General features: G+C 40.7%; 1 protein-coding gene across 5 annotated transcripts in view; it reads right to left on the bottom strand.

Annotated features, from left to right (window-relative positions):
- The window catches only part of Cdin1 (CDAN1 interacting nuclease 1), a 213,810-nt gene that overhangs the window by 81,043 nt on the left and 107,428 nt on the right, over positions 1 to 25,339 (bottom strand). For all 5 annotated transcript variants that reach the window (XR_005976686.1, XM_041679308.1, XM_041679307.1 and 2 more), the window contains exons 9-10: positions 14,959 to 15,024; positions 14,291 to 14,396 (exon numbers count right to left, since the gene is read on the bottom strand). Coding sequence is in view for 4 of the 5 variants with exons in the window: in XM_041679308.1 (XP_041535242.1) it covers positions 14,291 to 14,396; positions 14,959 to 15,024 (172 nt within the window). In the remaining variant the exon portion in view is untranslated. The remainder of the gene's footprint in view (positions 1 to 14,290; positions 14,397 to 14,958; positions 15,025 to 25,339) is intronic.

The raw sequence follows: 25,339 nt of genomic DNA, 5'->3' as shown, positions 1-25,339 counted from the left end.
AAAAGATCATTTCTTCTATTAGAAAGCATTCATCTGAAGCTGGACCCCACTATAATTCACTTGGATTTTCCTGAATATTCAAGTGATTAGTGAGACACAAGATAGACATTGGATAGACAAAGCTTAGAAAAAAGAAGATTGGCCTCTTGAGTCTCAGCAAGAAAACTTGGCACTGTTAAGCGTAATGAACCCTCTAGCAGGAGAGAGAAAAGATGTTCAATTATTCTTATTCTTTGCTATGAGAAATGTATCTACAATGTCAGATATAAAAGTCAGTTGGAAAGCTACATAAAATCCTGAAAGCTAAAGGTGGCTTGGGGTGACTCCACAGCCCTGCACAGGTAGAGGAGGATGTGGGGGTCAATTCTCGCATATCATCTCCCAGGTTTGCTCTGAACAGGAAGAACCAGAGAAATTGAAGCCAGGCCTTTCTATCAGGAGGACAGAGGGAGAACATGGCCCAGCTGGTGGTGAGCAGTGGTTCCAGGGACATGAAAACATTTGAAATGATGGAGAAAATTAAATGAAAAATGGCTCAATCAAAATAGATAGCTGAGCCGGGCGGTGGTGGCGCACGCCTTTAATCCCAGCACTCGGGAGGCAGAGGCAGGCGGATCTCTGTGAGTTCGAGACCAACCTGGTCTACAAGAGCTAGTTCCAGGACAGGCTCCAAAACCACAGAGAAACCCTGTCTCGAAAAACCAAACCAAACAAAACAAAAAAAAATAGATAGCTGTCAGGGTGCTTCTGTGCAAAACAAGGGAATACTTACAGCAGTTTGACACCTCAAACTTTCAGTTCTAATTTTAGTTATCCTGTTAAAGCACTTACTTCCCATGGACGAAAACCTCTGTGTCTCATCTAGCAGACGGTTGACACAGTTGTAGAAAATAGTTCTGATACACTGAATACTATTTCTCCCCAATATTATGACAAACAACATAAAATACCCAACTCTTTGCAAGGTGCAATCTAAAAAAAGGCTTGCGATGGGGGGTGGTGGCAGCGGCGCGCATGTGTGCGTGTGTGGTATTACTGCACTTGTTTCATATTGACCAGCTGTGGAGACAGCAAGCATATCTCTGGGGATAGCTGAGGATTTTTAAGGTTTACAAGGTCATTAATAGTAAACATTGTTCTTCCTGCCTCCATAGCACTATGATAGTAAAGTAAGAAATAATGTAGGCATCCATCCAACCAGCACTCCCCCTCACTCTTTCGACAGAGCTTGAGCTTCTCTCCCACTCTTCACCCTTTGAGCACGTGATAGACCTCGAAGGTAATTACTTCAAAAGCTCCCTAGGATTGGCCTGTGCCCACCGATCTTCTACTTTAGAGGCAGCCCCAAACCTTGCATTCTACAGCAGAGAGAAAGAAACTATCAAACATATTATAGCACACAGCCCTCATTTGTTTAGGGTTTAGCTATTAACACTCCATTCGCATTTGTCATTTTGAAAAACTAATTTAATTTTTTTAATTAAAAGCATTAATAGTTCCAGAAGAGGCTTTTAGCTTTATGGTAACCAGGAAAATAAAAGAGCAAGAGAAATTTCCAAAGCAATCATTTACATGCCTTTAAATTCTTGACTATTTCTGCAAAGAAAGGAGCATTCTGTGAGTACATGATTTCTGATGGAAGAGAAAGGAAAACGGAAAAGCAGTGCATGCCAGGTATCCCAGCCCAACCTGAGTCCCTGGGTGTGGGAGGAAGGTCAGACCCTTTCAGCTCTGTGCTGGCATGTCAGAATACATCAACACACATCTCGCCGCAGGAAGAAGAATGACCTTTCAGTCCTTTATGTTTGGTCTGCGATGAAGCTTTGGATGCAGGGTATGCACGAATGGTTTTCCTAGCTGCTTGACAAATGCAACTCCCAAGGCTGCTTTCAAATGTGATTGCTAAAAGCTGCAGGTTTGTACATTTTGGTATAACTTTCGAATGCACATAACTCACAGTGGGAAGCAAGGCGAGGTTAACTGCCCCAAAGTGTGATTCCATGCAACTAGGCTGAAATGATTCTATAAATGTTCGAATGTAAGGGAGATGGAGGTTGGGAGTAGGCAAATTTAGGGATAATTTTACCTGCTTTGAGAGTCATCAATATTGCCAATCAGTTCTTAATCTGTATTGTTGATGCCATGTTGCACGTATCTCCTTTCTTTCCATATTCACGAAACTAAAAACATTTCTTCCCCCTGTGAAAAATCACAACTGTTCCACTGCAGATTGTCCCTAAGTCAACTTGTCTCTTCCTGTCACTCGGAACCCTTCCCGCAGAGCAGCTGCCTCAGGACATTTCTAAGCAGCTCAACTTAAGTGACTGCTAATGTATATTATTTTCCACTTATTAATTCTTTAATAACACGATTATTCTCCCTAACAGCTACATTAAAACCCCCAAATTATCTTTTTCTCACTCCCCTCGATACAATATTTTTATTGATACTGTGTTTGACACTGACGATACTTGTCAAATTCTATGAATTCTATTGCTACCATTTCTTGGTGCTTCTGCAGTCCTTTTCTATTTCCATGGCTGCCATGATAATTTGAGAACTAACAGATTATTTCAGTGACTTCAACCTTCAGCTTCTTATCTCTGTCCACTCTCAGCACTGCTACAAGAAAACCCATTCAAAAGTCAGGACCTGGTCAGACCACATTTCTAGTACACTGTTTCCCTGAGCTTTCTCTGTGCCTTTGACCCATGTACTAATCCTCTTCCTGCTTTGGTGCTTTTTTTTTTTTTTTTTTTTGGTTTTTCAAGACAGGGTTTCTCTGTAGCTTTGGAGCCTGTCCTGGAACTCTCTTTGTAGACCAGGATGGCCTCGAACTCACAGAGATCCGCCTGTGAGTTCTAAGGGATCCTGGCTATATAACAAGATACTGCCTCAATAAGCCAAACCAAAACAAAAGAAAATCAACAAAAGTAGAAAATACATGGATTTGAATGACAGCGTATGAGGACTGCAGAAAGAGGGCACAGCCAAATGCCCACGCTAAGGAAAACTCAATCTATCAACTTGCTCTTCTATCCCAGAAAACACAGGAAGGAGAAAATGAAGTTGAAATTAAGGAACATAAGGGAAATGAATAGACTCCAATACAAGGGAAAGAAATTATGTAAACATTACATAAACAAATAAGCTGGGCAAATTTTCTTTTCTTTCTTTTTTTTTTTTTGAAGAGAACAAAAATCAACAAACTTTTAGGCAGATTGAGCTGGAAAAGAAGAGATATAAATCTCAACAGCAGGACTAACAAAGGTGATATAACAAAAGTCAACAAGTATTAAAATAATAAGGGAGTGTTTTAAGCAAGTTTACTCTGGTATATTCTACCGCTTAGATAAAAGGACAAATTCTCTGAAAGACAAAGTTCTAAGCTCACGTAATCAATACAAATATATAAGAGAATTCCTACGTCTACTGCACTGAGTTCATAGTTATAAAACCTTTCAGCAACAGAACAACAATGCACCTCAGATCCAGATGGCTGGGCAACTGTCTCTGAAGCTTCACAATACTGACAACAGAAAAAGATTTTCTGAAAACTGAAGAGGAAGTCATATTCATACCATAAGACCCATAACCCTTTAAATATCAAAATTGGACAAAGAATTTAAACAGAAAAGTAAACCATGGATTTCCAGTATCCATGAATACTACTGCAAAATTAACAAAATTTATGAAATAAAACACAAGTTATATGAAAAGTTATTGCTTGCTGAGTAAATGTACTGGCAATTCAGCCACAGGAAGACATCTTGAAATAATTCTGTTGTGTTTTTTTAAAAAGTCAAACAAAAGAATAATAGCTTCATTAATAGGAAATACCAGAAAATTCAAATGTAAAGAAGTATAAAAGCAAGCAAAGTAAAACAAAGCCAAAAAGTAAGTAAGTACCTACTTAACTAACTAAAGAAAGAAAGAAAGAAAAAGAAAGAGAAAAGGAAGAATAATAGAAACAAAACAAAAAGAAAGATGTTACAAAACCCAGACGTCTGTTGGTTACAACAGTGAGAAAGGCAGGAAGTGGGGCCTGGCCAGGGATCTTTGAAAGGGACATCCAGGAAAAAAAGACTGTTAACTCTGAAGGCTGCTAGCCAAACTCATCATCTACCATGAGATACTTTTCTGAGTACATATACATGTCAAACTTATCCAACTATATTGTATATTTCAAATACAGGTACTTTATGTCAATTATACCTGAAAAAAAGCTCTCTTAAAAGTACTTGTAAAAAATAGCCTTTTTATTTGTAGCAAACTAATCAGAATAAAATAGACACACTACTTAAACATTTAAAAATATATACTTCCTAACAAATAGTTTCCAGAATTTAAGCTGATCATTGAAATTAATATTTGAATCATAGCAAAAACAACTCGTTGGTTCTGTGGCTTTGAACTCCCAACAACTTAGGATTACTGTATTCTGGATGTGTGGGCACAATGACAGGCTTTATACCGACTCTACAGATTCATTCTGAACACAGCACAAGGCTCTTGATAAAGACAGACTACCCAGCTCACTCTGTCCATCCACAGAGATGAGTCCTCAGGCTTCTCGTGTTGGAGAGATTTTCAGCTTCAGCTTAGTGTACTCATTAATCAATAAAGTACTTGATGCAACACTTCTCACCAAGACTTACATCAAGTTTCATGGTGGAACAAAAAAAGCATAGTTACAGACCTGATAGGAAGACTGTAGTGATATTTAACAAATAAAGCTTGCCTGAAGATCAGAGAAGCAGATCAACCAGCCATTAGAGAGACCTTTTACATCTACCAATGCTCAGACCAAAGGGGCAATCCTGACCTCGGATTGACTCCTCAAACTGTGTCCTCTCTGAATCCTCAGACTGCATCTCAAGACTACACTGAGATCTTGTCTCCTCCAGTCTTATATTCCTCTCTCCATCCAGCCATATCCCTTCAGGCCTCCATCTACTTAGTGCTGGATTAAAGGCATGGGACCCCCATGTACTGGGATTAAAGGTGTGAGCCAACACCCCCTGGCTCTGTTTCTGTTTGAGACTAGATCAATCTGGTATAGCCCAAGGTGGCCTTGAACTCATACTCATCTACCTCTGTCTACTGAATCTTGGGGTTAAAGGTGTATGCCACGGCTGTCTGGCCTCTAGTGGCTTAGTTCTGTACTGTGATCTTCAGGCAAGCTTTATTTGTTAAAACACAGACTAAATATTACTACAGAAGGCCAGGGTTTAGGTGTTGTCTCTGGAATTAACTACACCAAGCCTCACTTGTCAACCACTTAAGGACAGAGCTGGCATGCCTGTGGAATAGCACATTTGCTGCTTGGAACCAGTGTGTCCTAATAGATAAGATTCCTACCCCTACTTAAAATTCCATTTGGTGGGCTGAAGAGATGGCTCAGTGGCTAAGAACACTCACTGCTCTTGCAGAGATCTTTTGGTTTCTAGTATTCAGGTTGGGCAGCTCATCTCTGAACCTATGGGCACTGTACTCACATTCACATACTCATACATATATACATAATTAAAAAAGAAAATCTAGGCCAGGTCAGTACTTTAATGCTAGGTACGGACTAGCAATACTATCTAAGGTTTTCAAAATAAAATAAATTTCCAGGGCCCAGAAGTCAGGATAATCTATTTGTATGCTGTGTGAAGGTGTGGCTCTGTCCTTCCTCACTTGCCTAAGGCACTTTCTGATTGGTATAATAAAGAGCTGAACAGCCAGTAGATAGGCAGGAGAGGATAAGTAGGACTTAGGGGAGAGACGGGAACTCTGGGAAAAAATCTGACGTGCAGGAAATTGTCCAGCCTGATGTATAGGAAGTCAGATTTACGGTACTGAGGAGAGGTAATTGCTATGTGGCAGAGCATAGATTAATATAAACGGGTTAATTTAAGCTTTCAAAGCTAGTTGAGAACAAGGTTAAGCTAAGACCAAGAATAATAAAAAAAGTCTCCATGTCATTATTTGGGAGCTGGTGGTCCAAAGAAAGAGTGGCCACACCCAGACCCTACCATCGCAATGAAAGCATTCTCCAAGAATAAAGTGTGTATCCACGTGGACAAAATGCTTTCTTTCCATGTGATAGGAATACAAGGTGAAGTTTACATCCATTTCAACCTGATCTTCATGCTTCTAGAATTTACTACAGAAAGGGTCTTTGCATGGAGAGGTGCTAGGCTGTTGGATCTAACGCCACTGTAGCTGTCACTTTCCATCAGCAGACTGTCACCCTTCTCTCACCTTTCAGTGTGGCTAGATCAGAATGACATGATTGCTTTCTCTGATGGCCACTCAATTCTCTCTTTGTTCATTTGGTTTGACATAACATTTCTGAACCTTGCATGACACAGATGAACTCCACTTCATGGGGTCAGCAAGAAGAGCTATCGTTTCAACACTGCATTCTTCCCTGGATTGGTGAAGCTGCTCAATACGTCTCCCTCAGAATGCTCTTCAACATGATTCAAGGTAGCAATCAGGCACATAGGCACCCAGGTAAAGAAACCGTGACCCATGGACATTTCCCAGAAGTCTTGTTTTCTTTCCTTTTAATCTTTTGTGTAAACTCTTCCTAGACTTGCAACAACCACGTCTTTGTTGCAAACCCCACCGGCAAGGCCTAAAACTCCATCTCCACTTCTTTGCTCAGCTCTGTTTTAAGTCCTCACATCAAACCATGAAGGATGATGCTGTGCAAACTCCTTGCTGGGGAAAGCCTGGTGATTTACATTCCAGGTGCAGATGAAATGGTTTGACTATTCTGAGAAAACATTCTCATGAAGGTACTAAGTACACAGAAAACACTTTCCTCATCGTTATCAAATATTTTGAGGTTGTTCTAGGTAATAACAGTGTCCAGTGTTTGTCGAACAATGGGACGTCAATATCTCACAAGCAACTCCTCTATGAGAGATGGAAAGGCAAATTATTATATTTTACCTTCACAGAAGTCCTCTCCAGCGCATTGGCTAATTATTAGTCAATCTGTCTCTTGGTGCTGATGACTGCTCGTTAGTGTACAGCAGCAGCGCCTTCTGAGGCTGCCGTAATTGAAGGTTTGCACGCGCTTCTATTGCTGAGGCACAAACTCTGACTTACGACAGATGTGATCAGCCTTGCTTTTAACAAGACTGAAATAACTGGAAATTTGTGATTTGACTAATTGCGGGCTTCCTGAAAGTATCTCAATACAAGAAAAACTTGGGCCACCCTCTGAAACATACCTTCTTGAATTCTGGTTGCCTGGCGGCCTTGTTTCAAAAGCCTCCTCTTAGGCTATCTCTGACCAGAGAAAGCAATCAACCAGACCATTGAACAAATAACTGATCTGTAAAAAGCCCTGAGAGGGAAGAAATGAACTCAAATCAATTTCTGTGGCAGAAGGTATTAGCTTAGCATTGCCTGGAGGAGAGTAGACTCTCTGGAGCCAAACGTTCAAAGCTCTGACAGATGTCACCTAGCTCTTACTCTGTAGAAGCACAACAATGTGATTAAGGTCCTGTTTCCTCTGGTGCTCATCTCCACAGACCTCAAAGCCAGGACACAAAAGAGCTTTGGAAGATGTCCACCTTGCTTCCTTTGATACTGTCCTTCAGACCCAGTCGAGACGGGTCCGTGCCAGGAACATAAACTGAGCAGATGCTCTGGTCCCATTCTGTCCACTTCCAGTTCACACAGTGAGGATTCTACAGGGCCAAAGCAACATGACCTTTGTCTCCCAACCTGTTTTAGGTGGTACTCTTCACTACAAGGGCATTGAAATGTATTAATTAGGGAGCCAAAATACCCCTCTCAGGGTTAACCATTGGAGTGCACACCTCTGCCTGAGGGTGAGGGTTTCAGGAATGTGCAAGAGGCATGGCTGTGTAGGCTGGGTTATGACTGATACCTTTCAGGTGAAGTGAAAAGAGGGATAAAGCAGGGTAGTGGGGTCCCTGTATTTGCACGGCTACAAACAGTATCAGACTAAGGGATATGAGGATTCTTAACACAAATCTGAACTTGTAAATCTTCATGCACGGTAGAATATTTTATTTCAGGTCTGTTGACTTGATGGATAACTGAAATGTGGACATGCAGGAAACAGGCTTCCGTTCATCTCCTTCCCTTGATCCCATTTGTTTGTTCACCTCTAAAGAAAGCACTAATTGTCCTCTACTCGGTTTTCAAGGCATTCGGGGTAAAACTACAAACCAGAGAAGTCCTTTTCTAATGTAAAGCTGGGTGAGAAGGACCATAACTGAAATCCCAGCACTCGAGGGGCTGAGACAGGAGGATTTCCTGGGGCTCAACGCAAGCCTGAACTACAGAGTAAGATCCCATTTCAACAAAGCAAAACAAGCAACTATAAATATTTATCTGAAAAACTTTACAAAATGCATTTGCCACGTGGTTACCTTTCATTGCCTGCTTTAAAAATCATATAAAATAGTTATGATACTTCTCTAAAATAGGGCTGTAAAAGTTTGTTCATCTATAAAGTATATAAAAATGTTTTAGAGAATTGAGATATTTTCCACTGTCCTGAGGATGGCATTCTCAAGAAAAAAATTGAACCAATTATGGTTTAATGTCACATGTCTTATATAATCCTTAACAGTTGATTTAAATTATTGTTGCCTATTAAGTATGAGTATATCCATCACATAGTCATGCAATGAATAACTATGCACTGATCACCTACTGTGTGACAGGCACTCTGCCAATCTCTGAGCATTTAAAGATAGATAAAACAACTAGATGGTATTAAAGCGAAGAGGGTGACAAGCAAACACCAATTATAATGTTTGATAACTGCTATGGAATCATCAGCAGGATAGAGGAATGTGTCCTTCCGAAGGCACCGAGCTTTCCTTAGGAGACATCAGCCAAGCTGAACGTTAAAGTTACCTAAGGAGTTTATCTGTCAAAGAAGGCGATTCACACTGTGTAGCGCGAATACCTTTAAATTTCACCAGACAGTGACACACAGGACAAAGACAGGGGAGAATTAATATCTGTTGACTGCCAGCAAGTATGGAAGCGCTTCGCAGGTATGAAATAACTGACAGCAACAGGGTGAGACAGGTATTGTTAATTCTATTCTGTCGAGGAGGAAACAAGGGGCTCTGGAGGACAGGCAGCTGTTTGCATGCATGAGACTAGCACAGCCTGGACTCAAGTCCAAGACTCCTTCCACACCTTCAAGAATGACTACCCTGAAAGACCAAGTCCAAGACTCCTCCCATTCCTTCAAGTATGACTACCCTCAAAGACTAAGTCCAACACTCCTTCCATACCTTCAAGAATGACTACCCTCAAAGACTAAGTCCAACACTCCTTCCATACCTTCAAGAATGACTACCCCGAAAGATCAAGTCCAAGCATACGGAACCTCGTCATTCCAGCTGGTCAGCTTAGATGGTCTCTGCAAAGCTCACCCAACAGCATACAGAGGGGAATACCACAGCAGTGCCCCTTTAAAACTGGTGCTCCTGGGGACATCAAGAACAGCAGAAAGCCTGAGCCTGTGTGTAACTGCCATGTTCTTAGTCGGCAGCTGTTGGACACCGGTCACCACAGCATGAGGATCTCTCTTGGCCAAGTTCTTCATTATCCTGCTCCTCTGACGGGCAGCAGATTAGAATCAAGTATAGAATCCGGCCTTCAACTACAAAACTGCTTTCCTCCTCTAACTTTAATTTAAACATGAAAGTCAACTTAACAACGCAGGCCTAATAGTTAAAGAACTCACTTCGGAGCTACAGGAGGAGGAAGGGGAGAAGGTTTCTGAGTGTTGGTTTTATAAAGAAATCTTTTCTGGTGAAACTCGCTAGTTTGTCGTTGCATTATGGACCAAATGCTGCTTTTATTTGACTAGAGAGACAGAAGGGAGCGTTTTGAGGAATCAGTCAAGGCTCATACCAAAATGGGGTTAAGAAAGTAGTAAATGTTTTTCAGAAAGTAGATGTTATTTTGAAAACATGACTGCATTGCAGAACTAAAAGGTGAATTAGGGCAAATTAAGACAAATTTCTAAAGTTTGATATCAAAGCAAAGAGAGAGAGAAGACATTTCAAAAATAACAGTATAAAATGGAATGTGTTCTTGAAAAGTTTTATACAGCAGTTTTTCACTACTTTCTATTCATTCACTCACTCACTCACTCACTCATTCATTCACTCATTCCTGTAGGGCTAGAGCCCTGTGAGGAGGCAAGACTGACTGAGGACTTTACATCTTAGATCGGATGGTCAAGAGTGTCCTTTCACGTATGGGAAATCAGCTGAGTTCTGAATGTCACATGAAGAAAAGTGGAGACCCAAGTAAAGAAGCTTCCAGGCAAAAGGACGAAGTAGGTTTTGAAGTACAAACAAGGAACAAGGTTCGAGGAAAACCAAGAGAATGGGTGTGATAGGAATCATAAAATAAAAAGGGCTATTAGGGGATTAGACTATTATCTGTATTAGGTGTATGTACCTACTACTGGGCTGCGGGGGGCAGATCATGCAGAGGGCCCTGGATACCAAGGTAGAACATGAGAGGAGTTGGAATTTTACTTTAAATGTGACAGCAAGGCTCTTAAATGTTTTGAACAGGAAAAAATACAATATGACATTTTCTAAGACTGGGATATGAAAAGCTGACCACCGGGCTATAAGACTGGACCTGGGAAAATCAGTTTTGAAAACTAGAGTACTTGGCCAAGACATGCCAATGGGTGCTTAGGCAAGAGCAGGTGAGATGCTAATAAATACACACTTTGAGACTCAGTGAAAACTGAGCTAATGGATCTATGATACAACTTAGATTTTTGAACTCAGTGCAAATTGTGGCACCATTAGCTGACTTGGGGAAGAATAGAAGAATAACAAGTTTGAGGGAAAAACAATTGTTTAGTTTTATAAATGTTAAATCTAAAACATGTAGTAGATACCATAAAGGACAGGCAGAAATTCATCTCAGTCAGTGTTAGGGCTGGGAGTCAACACTAGCAGAAACCAATACAGAGGTAGCATATAATACCACATGATCCAAAGAAATATCTGGGGGATCAAGCAATAGACGTAGACAGAAGAAGGGTGGGCACTGAGTCCTAGGGTCCCTTGACCCAGAGATCAAGAAGAAAAGCCAGTGAAAAAGACCAAGGAAACTTCTGGCATAGAGGCAAGAAACACAAAAAGAAAAGACATCATGGAAGAAAAGAAAATCAAATGTTTTAACAAAAATGGAATGTGGGGTGGTGGTGGTGCACGCCTTTAATCCCTGCACTTAGGAATCAGAGGCAGGTGGATTTCTGTGAGTTCAAGCCCAGCCTGGTCTACAGAGCGAGTTCCAGGACATCTAGGGCTGTTACACAGAGAAACCCTGTCATGGGGAAAAAAATAAATAAGTAAAGATGGAGTAAATAACCAACTTTCGAACCTGTTGAAGGCTAAATAAGAACACTGTATTAAGAAAAATTCTTATGAAAATGTCAGCATAATTCAGCCATTACTAACATGGGAAAATGAGGTTATAAAAAATTGTCTTAATATATGAATTGAACGCTTTTAAATGAAAATCTAATCATTACCCTGAAATGTATGACAATTAGATTCACATGAGTTTTCTTGTTAACTAGAGACCCCCCTTACACACACACACACACACACACACACACACACACACACACACAAACAGTTTAGTCCAAATGCTAACCTCTGAAAGAATTTCAACTACCCTTGAAAGAATTTCTTCTACTGCTGAGAAATTTATCACCTGTTCTATGTTCCATGTTCACAAAATAGTAGGATTCCAAACATTCACAGATGGCTAACATTGCTGGGGGTCAAACTCTGGGCCACTGGTAAATCTATTCTGATTACTACATTACTACAATGCACCATTTGTATTGAAGTAAATGCCCCAGTGTTCCACTCCACACTTTGGCACTATTTGCGTTCCTTTGGTTACCTGCAGACATTTGCTAACACTGGTGACTATCTGTAGGGTTTGTCTTCCCTGAATGATCTGGAACATTAAAAACCAAGGCTAACTTTCCCTATTATGCAACATGCTCCATATAAATTATGCCTGCTTTGCCAATGTACATCCAAAGAATATGTTCAGGTATGTAAAACAATAATACTCTATGTACAATAATGAATAAAAATAATAAAAGCAAAACAAACAAACAAAAGGAGCTTGGCATGAGCTGTGTGTCATAAACCCTAGCACTCTGTAGGCAGAGGCAGGTGGATCTCTGGGAGTTTGAAGCCTATGTGGTGAGTTCTGGGCAGTCAAGGTTACATAGTGATGACCTGTGTCAAACAAAACAAAATAAAACAAACACAGAACAAAGCCCAACATAACTGGACAGAAACTGTATTAAATTCTTGACCACCCATGCTCCCTTCAGCCAGGTCATTAATCCACAGGCTACCCCTGGAGGCGACTAGACATTTGATGTGTCTCTGACTGGTATGAGCTCCATAGGAGGCACTCAACAGTTGAGTTCTTTTAGAATGAAGATATGAGTTTAGCATTTTAAATTGAGCCTTCTTATTTGAAATTGAACTTCCATTTGTTCTTCAGAAAAGATGCATCCAGTACCGAAGAGGGGAACTCAGTCTCAATGCACAGTAATTCACATGATCAATTCTTTTTAATTCTTTAGTAACCTGAACTTAGGCGATTTGATTTTCTTGTCATTGCTTTCCCTATACTATCAAAAATGATGCTTTCTTTACTATTTCAAACTCATCAGAAAATCGCTAAGAATCTAAAATTCAATTTGCCACATTACTGCTAATTTGAATAATGGCTGAATAAAACACAGGAAACGCTGAAGCAGCATTGATTTCTAAAACATTTTGCACTTTCCTCCTCCATCCCTGTAAAGCAAAGCTTGGATGCTACGCACAATTACACAAGAAAATCAAGAAGGCCATTACATTCAGCATTTTGTCATGATCACTGTTACCATGGTGAAGAGTAGGCGTAGTTTAGCACAGCTGCCAGGGGCGAGATCTGCTGGCCTTTTGTAAAGCTAAGTAACAATATAATGCCAAATCCGATAGCTTCCCACCCAGACCCACACCGCTGCCTGCAGATGCTACCATCTCCTTCCTTGCGCATCTAGGCATGTGTCATCTTATTACTGTGTCCTTACTGTTGGCCAACGACAGAAGCACAGTCAATCTGGAAAGGTTGACCCACCTCTTGTGTTCATGGAGTCGGCAGCTGCACTGCAGACGATACTGACTTAAGTCAGAAACGGAATGGATGGGGAGCGTGATAGGCGCAGGCCTGTGAGAATAGCAGAGTAGCAAGCCACTCCTTCCTTCCTTCGAGTTCAGTTCACTCTTCGCTATAATGCGGATAAGAGTAACTTCCTGGCTGGGAAGATGGCTCAGTGGAAAAGTATTGCTGCACAAGTGTGAGGACTGGAATTCGATCCCCAGCACCTACGTCAAAGCCAGGCAGGCATGATTGTTGCCTGGATCTCAGCAATTGGGGGAGGAGGGATAGAGAGGAGATTCCCCAGGACAAGCTGGAATCAGTGAACTCTAGTCTAAGTGAGAAAACTTGCCTCAATAAATGAAGTGTTGAGTTAATCAATCTGGAAGACCATCCAGTGGCTCACATCTATGTATATGTTCCTGCATATATTCACACGAAACTGTGTACTATAGACATGCCTACACATAAGCACCCCCCGCCACACACACACTTGTAACCTCTTTGTAAGGACTAACTGAAATAACTTTCAGGTCCAGGCCCACAGCAGGTAGTTGATATATCTGTTTCCACCCACACCCATTAATTGTGGAGACTGCAGTCTCATCAAGATGGTTACAGAAATTGGTAGGTAAACTCTTTGCTACTGTTGCAATGTAAATTATTTTCATTTTTCATATGGTTTGGATACTGTCTTCAGAGACATAGAATAAATTAACTTTTATAGTTGAAAAGGAAGCATAAATTCCCCATGAAAAGGATAACAATCCAGTGTCTATACCGTATTGTACACCACAGCTTGTCATCCGGATCTGAGGTGACACTAATGTAGTCACCGTAAAGCAGGAAATAGACTATACCAGTTTTGACCTTAAGCACAGATTTTTAAGTTTTAAAAAATGAAGCAACATTATGAAAGCAGAGAAGTTTAAATTATCTGAAATGAATACATTAATCAGAGCCTATATTTACTAGGGAAAAAAAGGCTCCTAGCATTTTTACCAGCTAAACAAAATATTTTTTTCTAATGAGACTTCAGCTGAGTATCGTTTATCTTAAGAGAAAAATAATGGGACCTTACCTATTCCAGTAGCTCCAGAACTGGCCATGCAGGTAGGCGTGGTGGCTACATTCATCACCAAATGAGGCTTTGCTTTCAATCCAGTGAATTATGTGCCCCTCCACAGCTAAGGGACAAAGCATTACTAATCACGACGAAGGAAAGGGAAGATTGAAAAGCCTCGGCTGTGCACTGGCCTCTTTATGCTTCACATTAATGAGCAAAGGTTTAGCCACGTGTGTGAGCTCACTGCCAGGCACACTGGTGCCACAAGCTCATTCTGCCATCCTCGTTACCCTCACCCCGTTCTTCACAACTCCCTTTCTTAGTACTCAGGATGCTGTTCTGCAGCTCGACAAGCGATGTGTCGCCAGGAGACCAAAGTGGGCCTGGAGGTCTGGCAAAACTGTGTTTTAAATACTCAAATTTCAGAGAAATGAGTTGAGAATGGCATCTCAACAAATGCCTTTAGGAGGCATGCTCATTCCTCAAGTACATGGAAAAGTGTTGAGGCGCAGGCTGCTTCTGAACCACCTATGATATAATTTAAGATAATCTTTGCCAACAGTTTTACCCATTTCAACATGGTGTTATAAAGATAAGTTACTCTAAAAACATCTGCTAATAGTAACACGTGGGGAACAAAATCCCCCTCTCTACACAAATGTGAATCAAGCTCAAGGACTTACCAACTGGCACCTGTAAAATGAAGTCTGGTGTTTTGTCATAACCCTTTGCACGGAGCTGATCTTCATCTGCAGGAAGAACAAACACCATCATTTATTGCGGCAGTCCATTAAAAAGACAGCAATATAATTGCTTTTCTTTCTTAAATATGTGTAAAAATTACTAATGCAGCCATACGTGTCTTTCTTACGCGTGCAATGCCGTGTCAGAATAAATGAATTTCTTCCCAAACCTGAATCAGAGATACAAGAATGCTTCTTTGTCCTTTTTGCATTTTTATGTCTTTATTATAAACATCATTAATCCAAGTTGTCAGGAGCTACCTTTTTTTTTTTTTTTTTGGTAACTGAAAATTCTCAAAATAAATATACTTACTGAAGGGAAGGAAAGGGATCCGCTAGTGTCAGCAGTCAACAGTGACAGTTTACAGTAAGGCAGAAGCACAGGGGCCTTCGCAATCAGGAAATAAACGCTTTCTTAAAACAATCGAGAAACTCTAGTTTCAATTAATAAAACTATTCCCATACATAAGGAGAAAGAAAGCGAGATCAGCACAATTAGTTACCTTGTTTAATTCCTTGGATATACAACTGTTTCTTGCAGTTCAAAGTTTGACAGTCTGCAGTATACACTTCTAAAAAGCAAATAGGCTTGAAGATATTTTCCCTATCTTTTCAGTTTCTTCTGTAAATATCAATGATCCCCATTTGGAACAGAAGAAAGCAGGGAAATAGGAACTCAAAGTTGGGAAAACTAGCAAAGTGCTTGATTAAAAAACAACAACAACAAAAAAAGCCTCCCAGTATTTTCTAAATGCTGTCCTTGACTTCTAATGGCATTACAATGTGATCTCTGAAACGGGGAGTTCTCCATTAGATTTTGGAGTGACCTGGTCATTCAATTCCAAGCATGGCTTTCTGTCTTCAACCAACCTCAACTAATGGCTCAACCAAGTAACAAGGAAGGCCGAGTGGTCTCTTAACACCTACTGGGCTGTTGACATTGTCATGCATCCCACTGGCCTTCCTGCATCAACTTTGATTAAAATTAATGGCCCATTCCCAGTGTTGGGTAGCTTATTTCCAATCCATTTGTCAGCCCAAGACAGTGGTTTCATGGCCAGTGTTGAGAAGCTCTGTTTCAGAGCATTCTTGTGTACATCCTGAAAGGTCAGCATTTTAAACATAAATAAGCTTTAATGAGAAGACACACATTAAAGTCGATATCTTAGTGGAATGCATTTAGAAGTTGGTATTTTTACTCAGATTGTAGATGCTTGATGCTAGGATTCAGAACAGTCTTCCCTCTTGGGAAATACAACAAAATAAATAAAATAAATTTTAAGCTGTTGAAATAATGAAATACAAATCAAACTAACTTTAATTTTAAAAGAAAAGAATTCTAAAATTGGGCTACAGAAATAGACCGGAAAAGTCTCTACCCTGTAGCTTTACTTTGACCATGAAAAACTAACTAGAAAAGCTATTCAACTGTAGTGTTTTGAGCGATGTGTTAGATAAGCAATGAATGGTTTGCCTGCTGACATTAAAAAGATAGATAATATTTTATTAAAATTATCCTATCTTCTTCAGTCTTTGTAGATGTTATAATTTGTTTCACAAAGAAAAATGATTATGTTTCTGAAAGCAGCTCAAAACAGAACTTCAAAGGTCACCAAGCAACCCACAAGTGTAGTCAAACACTTTACAGGCTGACCCACACTCCTCTCACTGTACCAAGTCACAAGTGCAACTGCAATGGCATGGCTTCTCTAATGCGAAAATCCGAATCCCGAACCCCAAACCCCATCCTACTAGTGAGGCTAGCGAAGTACCTATCTTTTTTTGTGGAGAATTCCAAAGTACCAGGAGATAAAGACTCAGTCAGTCTGTCTTCCCCTCGCCTCTCCTCCTTCCATGTTCTCAGAATTGACTAAGATGATCCTATAGTAACTGAGCCCAGCACAGCATCTCCATGTCTGAGTCTTTTCCACTGTTTCCTATAATAAGAGGTTATTCAAAACATCGGAAATGGCCTTTCTTTTACTTACTAAACTCTCAGTGCCATGCATCACACCTCCATATTATACCCCACCCCACGTACTGGTTTCCCATCCTGTTCATATTTCCTTAGGGAAGGAGGAAACAACTTGCCACAGTTAGGAAGAAAGAATAATGCAAGTGTAGGCAGAAGCACTTGTGAAGAGGCTGTGCACTGTGTTGGGCCTCATGGAAGTTTCTGTCCATCTTTACTCCACTTGGTATTTTGAAGGCCAGCCTATCTGATCCAGCTTCCCATCTTTCTTGGCCCTTGGGTTCCAAATGTGCTCCTAACATTAGAAAACCATCTAAACTTCTGGTTTGTACATTCCATTTTCAACTCAGGGGGCTGAAGCTATGAGCTTGCTCTAGCCTTAGTTCTTCCTAGCCATTCGATGTTGGCTCCTTCGCAGTGACGGTGCCAACAGGCTTGCCCCCACCGGTGGAGCTGCTCTGAGGCCTGAACTCTCTGTGTCCCTCTCACTACCAGCATATTCTCCACACATATTTGAAGCCTAGAAAGGACAAATGAAGTAAGAGTGCATTGTATAAAGCCTGCCTTCTTACACAGGTAAATCTTTTTCTCTCACTTTAACTCCCTAGGCATAATCAAAGCACAGATGCAGCAAAGTTGGTCCAGACTTTGAGGTTTCTTTTGAAATCCCTGCCATGATTATGGATGTCCAAAGCTCGTCTCATTGCAGGTGTGAAGGGCAGAAGTGGCCCCTTCCTTTCATACTCCTCTCTTTCCTCACTAGTGGTTTAGGTGATGTCTTCCTTATCTGGTCCTTAGATTTGGGGAGAACGTCTCCACAAACCCCTTCTGTACTGGGGACATGATCACATCTGGCTATTGATCTCTGCAGATTTCCCCTCTACTATAGGTAAGTGTGCAATCTACATTCCCCCCAAGAACCATACATTTCATATGGGTTCTTACGCTTTACACATACTTTAGCTAACTAGTTCCTTAGGATTCGTGACTCTTTCTAGCTGGAGCCAGATAGCTGAAAAATATGCTGTCTTCTCAAAGAAAAAGAATAAGAGCCAGGCGATAGTGGTGCACACCTTTAATCCCAGCACTCGGGAGGCAGAGGCAGGTGGATCTCTGTGAGTTCGAGACCAGTCTGGTCTACAGAGCTAGTTCCAGGACAGGCTCCAAAGCCACAGAGAAACCCTGTCTCAAAACACCAAAAAAAAAAAAAAAAAAAAAAAAAAGAATAAGAAAAGAAAAAAAGAAATATTAGTTAAGAGAGGAGAAAAAGAGAGGGCAATGATCTGAAATTGCACTCTTGTACACAACCCCACCCTGCCTAACAACCTCCCTCAGTGAACACAGGAGATAGGCAGAGACTCTTCTAGCTCAAGGTGCTACATAAACCTGTGTAGTTCACAGCTCCTAAACTCATTAATCTCGTGGCCCAAGATTTCATCATCAAAATAAATCATTAGAATATTATCACTTAAAAGCATACTCATTAGCCATCACATCTACAAAATGAAGAATTATAGATAACCAGAACCTCAAGAAACAGTACTTCTGTGCTAGAAAAGTCTTAGAGACAACTGGTCCTACATTCTAATTTATACATATATATCCTAAAAGAAGCCCAAAGAAGGTAAGTTGTCCACCATGACCTGAACTTCTCAAAGGACAAAGAATGAGCCCATGCCAACCAAGACACTTTTTGTCTGCACAATTCTACACTATTCTTAATTATGCCAATAAGTAATCTGGATCATGTGTGATATTTATGAAGTGTGAGGAACACTCGTTTTCCTCTTGTGTGATCAGTAGGTGGCCACCCGTCTGATACCACCTGGAGGGACCAAATAACTTTAATTTCCAGAGTTTCACTGGTTCCCTCTGACATTACATCTCAAAACTCAACAAAACTACATCCATGGAAGAAATGGATGTGCATTTAAAAATCTTTTAAATACTATTATTTAAATTGTACAAAAACAATGCTGGTCTCTGTTTATTTTTACATTGCCAGGCCTGTTCTTAGGTGATATTGTAAAAAGAGATTACATATGCCTAAAGAACATTGTGAACATTTAATTTCTCTGTCCTTTGAATTATCTCCTTGAAAGACCCAAACTATCCAAAGCAATTAGCTGCTAATTACACAATTTCTTTCTTCAAAAGGGTTGCATTTTAGTCAGAGAACACGACACATCTGAAACTAGTTAACATAGTCTTAAGAATCATATTTAAGACTAGTAGAAAACGTTTTCTTTAACCTGTATTATTTCATGAAAAATCTTTAAATTTATGAAAAATATCATTTACCAAGAAACTGTGCAAAATTCCAGTTTGCAACATTTGAAAGTTAGAAGTAACACTCTGAAGTGACCCATGAATATGAAATAAAATATACCAAATGATTTTTAAAAATTCTTTAAAACCTTGTACATCATTACTAAACTCAGAGAGAGTTCAAAACCATGCATCAGTTCAAATAAAAGTTACAGTATATCTCTTCTACTCTAGTATTTCATGTGCATAGACCACTTTCTTAATTCAATGTTTAGAGTTGTGACCCCTCCTTCTCTGCATGTTCCCTGAGAACAAGTCTCATGGCTTTTTCTGCTGAAGGCATCAGCAGAGCTTTAACAATAGTTGCCATTATGATATGCAAACTGCGTAAAGGTGCATCAGATACATCTGTATTGAATGGGAAGACACTGAACACAACTGTAGTGAATGGGGAGACACCGAACACACCTGCATTGAATGGTAAACTATCTCCCACAGAAATGAGATCTTTAACCCAACTCCAAATTTCATTACAGCCATTAGTTCCAACTTCTTCCCCCAAAGCCTCTTCTCAAAGCCCCTAATAAGGACTACAACTGACTGCTCTGACCTTGTCCTCTGCTTACGTCTTTAGGGGACAATACTAGGGGAAACTGATGTGCACTAAAGATAGGAATCAAATAGGAGGTCAAGAAGCTGGAGTGGCTGAAGACTGGCTAGGTAGGCTGCCCTGGCCGCCCAGTGTTATGGATAAGAGATACACAAATTTCTAAAACAAAGCAAATTACTGGAAGTCCTTTTGGCCTTATGCTTTAAAGAAGAGACAAATCAGCATGGCAGACAAACAAGATACAGCCAGAGAGGCCACTGTGAGGGCTCCGAGTTGTAACACAAAGACTGTAACCAGCTTCTCCTAAAAAACAAGAGAACCAAGAAAGTCCCTGCAGCCTTTGCCAACCTCAAAATTCTGATGTCTGGTTGAAAGTCAGCCTGTCTCTTCCAGCTTTCTTCTGAACTGGTATCCATGGCGAGGCATATTCACACAGACATAAAAGAAGAGCCCGTACTGAGACAGATGTATTCCTACATATACAAATCTGCAAATACTGACAGATCACTGAGTCAGTTCAGTAGTAATAGTAAGAGATGTGACTCCGGGTAAACTGTGCTTCTGGAGAATAAAGAGGGAAAGTGCAGTTAGTTCACTGTAGAGACAGACTATTTCATTTGGCTGCCCTGTAGTGATCCTGCCTGGCATTGCTATCCTGGCATTGCGATTCTATTGGGTAGTTAGTAAACTGTCCTCTCTGAGTGGGCACTAGATCCAGGCCAGCTGATAACAGAGTCATTTCTGTGTTTTTTTGTTTGTTTTTGAGATGACAGCACAACTTTTTCTTAGATTATAATTCTAAGAAATAAACAAAGTAGTACCTGCCAGTGATCATCTTTACTTGAGAATGAAGGAAGCATTGAAAAGTGCATCCCGAGAAGGGCAGAGGGAGGTATGAGTGACCCCATTTTGAACTCCAGGCACACCAGAGGCAAAGTTCTCCCCTTGGAGTTACTGGGTCCACATTAGAAGCCATCAGTTCTTCGTGTGTTTAAGTGCAATCGTTTGTCTGCATTTCTGCCACTAACAATCACAATAGTCCCCAGACCCTGTTAGTGGTCAGGAAAGCACAACAGCAGGCCCGCTATCTAACCACAGCAACAGGGAGGGAAGGGCCGCGGCCCTGAAGCAGGCAGTGCACAGCACTCCCTTTCTTTGGTGTTTCAGAGAGCATGCATGTTCCAGTGGCAGGGGAAGTCTATGGTGTCTCTGTCTTAGTTCTAGAGGGAAGTGTGCACAGGCATGTTTGAGGACAGCCTCTTCTGGCTGCAATGTCTTCAGGACGGGGGTGGAACTCCAATTCTCTATGTCCCTAATAGCACATCCCTGCCACTTTAAAAACCTACCTTCTTTTTAACCTTCTGATAGACAGGCATTTAAGTGGTTGATTCCTTATGAAAAATCTAAGCATCTCTGCTCCCTACTGCCTACATAATCACATTTTATTTCTTGTCTCTTATTAGTGCTAACATCTGCAGGTAAACAATCTTAGCATTCTGAGTCTCACCTGCTCCTGCTGCCTGCTGCTCCCCTGAAGTCATAATCCCCTGTTTATCACATCAAGATCACTGCCCCAGCACAGCACGCTTGCTTTAAAGGTGGAGAAGAAAACAGCAGGAACAGGTGAACTCCTAGAAACAAAGATCCTAATTTCTTACGGCAAGGGACATCCAAAGTCGATGGCTTTGCACATTAAACCCTCTTGGAGTCCGAGAGAACAATACACACATGCTAGAAATGTGCCCGTGTAAAATCCGCTGGTTTGTCCAAACATGGGGGAAGGAATGAGGCAGGGGTAAAGTAAGTGCCTCTCAGGTGTCACTCAAAGTAATTGTTAGTGTCTACTAACAGGGTAACATTCGCTGGAAAGAATAAAATATCTCCAGAGCCATCCTTATTAAGCTAAACTTAACAAGAATTTGCACCCAACAGCGGCTGTTCGAGTCACTAATGAAAGTCCCCTTGACCTGGAGACATGCCAACCGGTGCTGATGAGCGGTTTATGGGCTGTCTCCTGGACGAGCTCTTCCCTGTTTTCCTAGAGGTGCAAATGGTCCTGTCTCTCCTCACTGCCAACATTTCTTTCCCGCATGCCGCTGCTCTTTTTACCCAAAGGTCTCAAAAGCCCCCATAAAAGCTAAAATCTCCTCTCAAAATAAAAAACTGAAGAGAGGTACAGCATTGAAAAGCCCAGTCACTTGGAAACACAGTGAGTAAAACATTTCCCCAGGCGGTGGTGGCACACGCCTTTAATTCCAGCATTCCGGAGGCAGAGGCAGGCGGATCTCTGTGAGTTCGAGGGCAGCCTGGTCTACAGAGCGAGTTTTAGGACATCCAGGAGTGTTACATAGAGAAACCCTGTCTCGTAAACTCCCATATTCTCTCTCTCTCTCTCTCTCTCTCTCTCTCTCTCTCTCTCTCTCTCTGTCATTTATTTTTTAAATTTTGTTGGTACCAGTAATGTAGTGTCTTCACAGAAGAGGTCACCAGGTGGATCACTATACTTCTGGATCAATTCTAAGATAAGCATGCTCCAAGCACTTGAACTTTGATACGGGTGGCAGTTCTTGATATGTTCTAAGACTTTAAATGCCAACTATTCAAAGTAAATTCTAACTGAGCGACCGTGGAAAGAACTGTTGATACACAGAGATCTACAGTAAAATTCCCTGTAAGTTTTTAATACTCGAATCATGAGAAGCACTTGAAAGACTGGTGAGCACAAAGGCAAGAGGGTCAGCCTAGTGAGTCAAAACAGCCATCCCCCGGGGGGAGGGAGGGTCCTGCCGGAGGCAGCTGAGGAATGTACAAAATTCTAGCTGTCACAACATCAGTAACAAACAATTGAGGAGGCAGCAGCATTTTTTAACCTCAAAAATTTAGTTATCAGCTTTTATTATAAAAATAGTATATTCATACCCCTGTTGGGTTTTACTACAAAATAGAATAGGAGATAGCCGGAGCTCCATAGTAAAGAACATGCACTATTCTTGCCAAGAATCCAAGTTCTACTTCTAGCATCCATATAGTGCAGCTCACAACCGCCTGCAATCCCAGCTTCAGGTGATCTGAAGCTTTGGTCCTCTCTGGGCAGCTGCACCCATGGGCACATATACACATAATTACAAAGTAATTAAAACACGAAGTAAGTAAAATAAACAAACTACTAAAGAACTCAGCAAACTTAAAAAGGTCACCACTGACAGATTTTACTTCCACTGAGAAGATACTAAGTAGATACCTGATAAATAGGGTACACTAGACAGACCCTCCCAGCCTCCCAGAATAGGGACCATAGCTCCAGGAAAGCAGGATCTTAACTGTTGTCTCATTCTTACAATACTCAACTAATTAGCTAACTTATGGAATAAATATCACTTCTTAGTTGGAGAATTTAAAATTATTTATTCATCTTTGACCTGTCTGATTGCAAATACTTATTTGTATAATACGAAGCATACATGTTTTTAAGACAGGATAAACCCAGATGAGTAAATGTATAATCTCAATCTTCAATACCCTCCCCTACTCAGTCCTAGGGTACCTGGCTAAGTCCCATGACATTGAAACTGATCAGCTAATACCTATAAGACAAAGAAATTCAAAACAGAACTAAGGCTAGAAAAATGGTACATAATTTCTTTTCTATTGGTGAGAAGTAGAGGTTAGATAAAATACAATAGGTGGAAATTCTACAACAGAATAAAATGTTTCAAGGGAAGTCATAAGCTCTACATTATAAAAAAATCATATTTAAATAATAAGCAATAAGAAAAACTGTTTTGTAAAAGTAGTCTAGATAGAAGTGGAGGAAGGGAGGTATAGAAGGAGAAAGAGAAATTATTTCTGCCTATTAAGGAATCAAAATGAGGCAAACATTTACAATGTCTGCAACAACATTCAAGAACCAGACATGTAAGCAAGAAAGAAAATCATTGGATTAGCAATGTTTATATACTGATATTTCCCCCACAATTTCTTTAAAATTCCATCAAAAAAATTCTATCTATCTGTCTGGCACAATACTTTGCTGCTAATTAATCATCATTTAGGAGGTATTCATAAAGTAAAAGAACAACAATATTTCAACAAATTTAGATTTTCATGTTTTAACCACAAATAAGCATTGTTAGGTTAATGCTACATTAGAGCCCTTAGAATGAATAAAATAAATGTTTGTATTCTGATGAGGAAATATGCTCTGGGGTAATGCTCTTGTACACTGCAAAGATTTCTTACTCATATCGGTTTAATAAAATGCTGATTGGCCAGTAGTCAGTCAGGAAGTATAACCAGGGTAACCAGACTAGGAAAATTCTGGGAAGAGGAAAGGCAGAGAAGCAGAAGAAGCAAGATGAGAACACTTTACTGAGAAAAGGTACCGAGCCTGATGGCTAAACATATACAAGAATTGTGGGTTAATTTAAGTTGTAAGAGCTAGTTAATAATAAGTCTGAGCTAATAGGCCAAACAGTTTATAATTAATATAAAGCCTCTGTGTGTTTCTTTGCGACCAAATGGCTGCAGGACTGGGAGGAACAAAAACTTCTGTCTATAGAAATACTTCAGACGGAACTGAAATTGTTGTATGGACTTGTCTAAACTTAATACTGTTTCTTTGTTTTTAATATCATTTAGGTATCTTCTTAGAGTATTGTCAGGTAGTGGTTTCCTCTGAATTGAAACTTTCTGTCCTCCTGGGAAAAGATAGTTTCGTGAGACTCAGAAAGCTAACAGAGCATACAAGTCTCAGCAAGTTGCAAGAGATGCTCCCCCTCCTTATAAAAACAGTGGGCCACAGTCAGGTAAAGGAGACTCCCTTCAGAGGAACTGACTGCACGTCTACAGTGAACTCTAGCACAGAGCTTTCAAGATCACAGTGGAGCAGACTTTTCTGTGATACAGCTCCCTCTGAGTCACAAATGCCTGGAAGCAACTCCAGTAAACTCACTGATACACTGCTTTAAGCATGACTTGGGTGGAATCCCTTCTTGTGTGTGACTGATGACCTGTCCTGCGGTCAATGTTCAAGTCACACTAAGCAAAGGCACACAACAAAACTGGTACTCAAACAGGGACTACCAGGATCTATGAGAGTTGTGGGAAGGGCAGTTACACAGCCTTTGCAATGGGTGGGAGAACCACAACTGGGTCTGATCTCTCAGGCTGATTCTGAAATGACTACCCCTCTCCAAGCAGTGTGGGATAGTGGCTTCCCTCCCAGAGCAGGAGGTCCATGCCCCTGAAATGGGTGATAAGACCTGCAACCATAGCAAAGCCATCCTAGAGGCGAGTTCCCTCAGGGGGAATCCTACAGTATCTGTCTTCCTCCACTGAATGGTGTGACATACTTCCTTGATGAGTAGGATCTCTTATGAGGATGGGGGATGCTCCCTAAATGGCTGGTAAACACAATATACTGCAATGTCTCAAAGTGGCACAAATAGACCAGGATCGTAAGCAGGCTGTTG

The sequence above is a fragment of the Microtus oregoni genome, unplaced genomic scaffold, assembly GCF_018167655.1.
Source record: "Microtus oregoni isolate MIOR12 unplaced genomic scaffold, Mior012 000031F_ref0000149, whole genome shotgun sequence".
NCBI lineage: Eukaryota > Metazoa > Chordata > Mammalia > Rodentia > Cricetidae > Microtus > Microtus oregoni.
The sequence above is the reverse complement of the archived record's forward strand: the minus strand, read 5'-3'. Positions and strand labels throughout refer to the sequence as shown.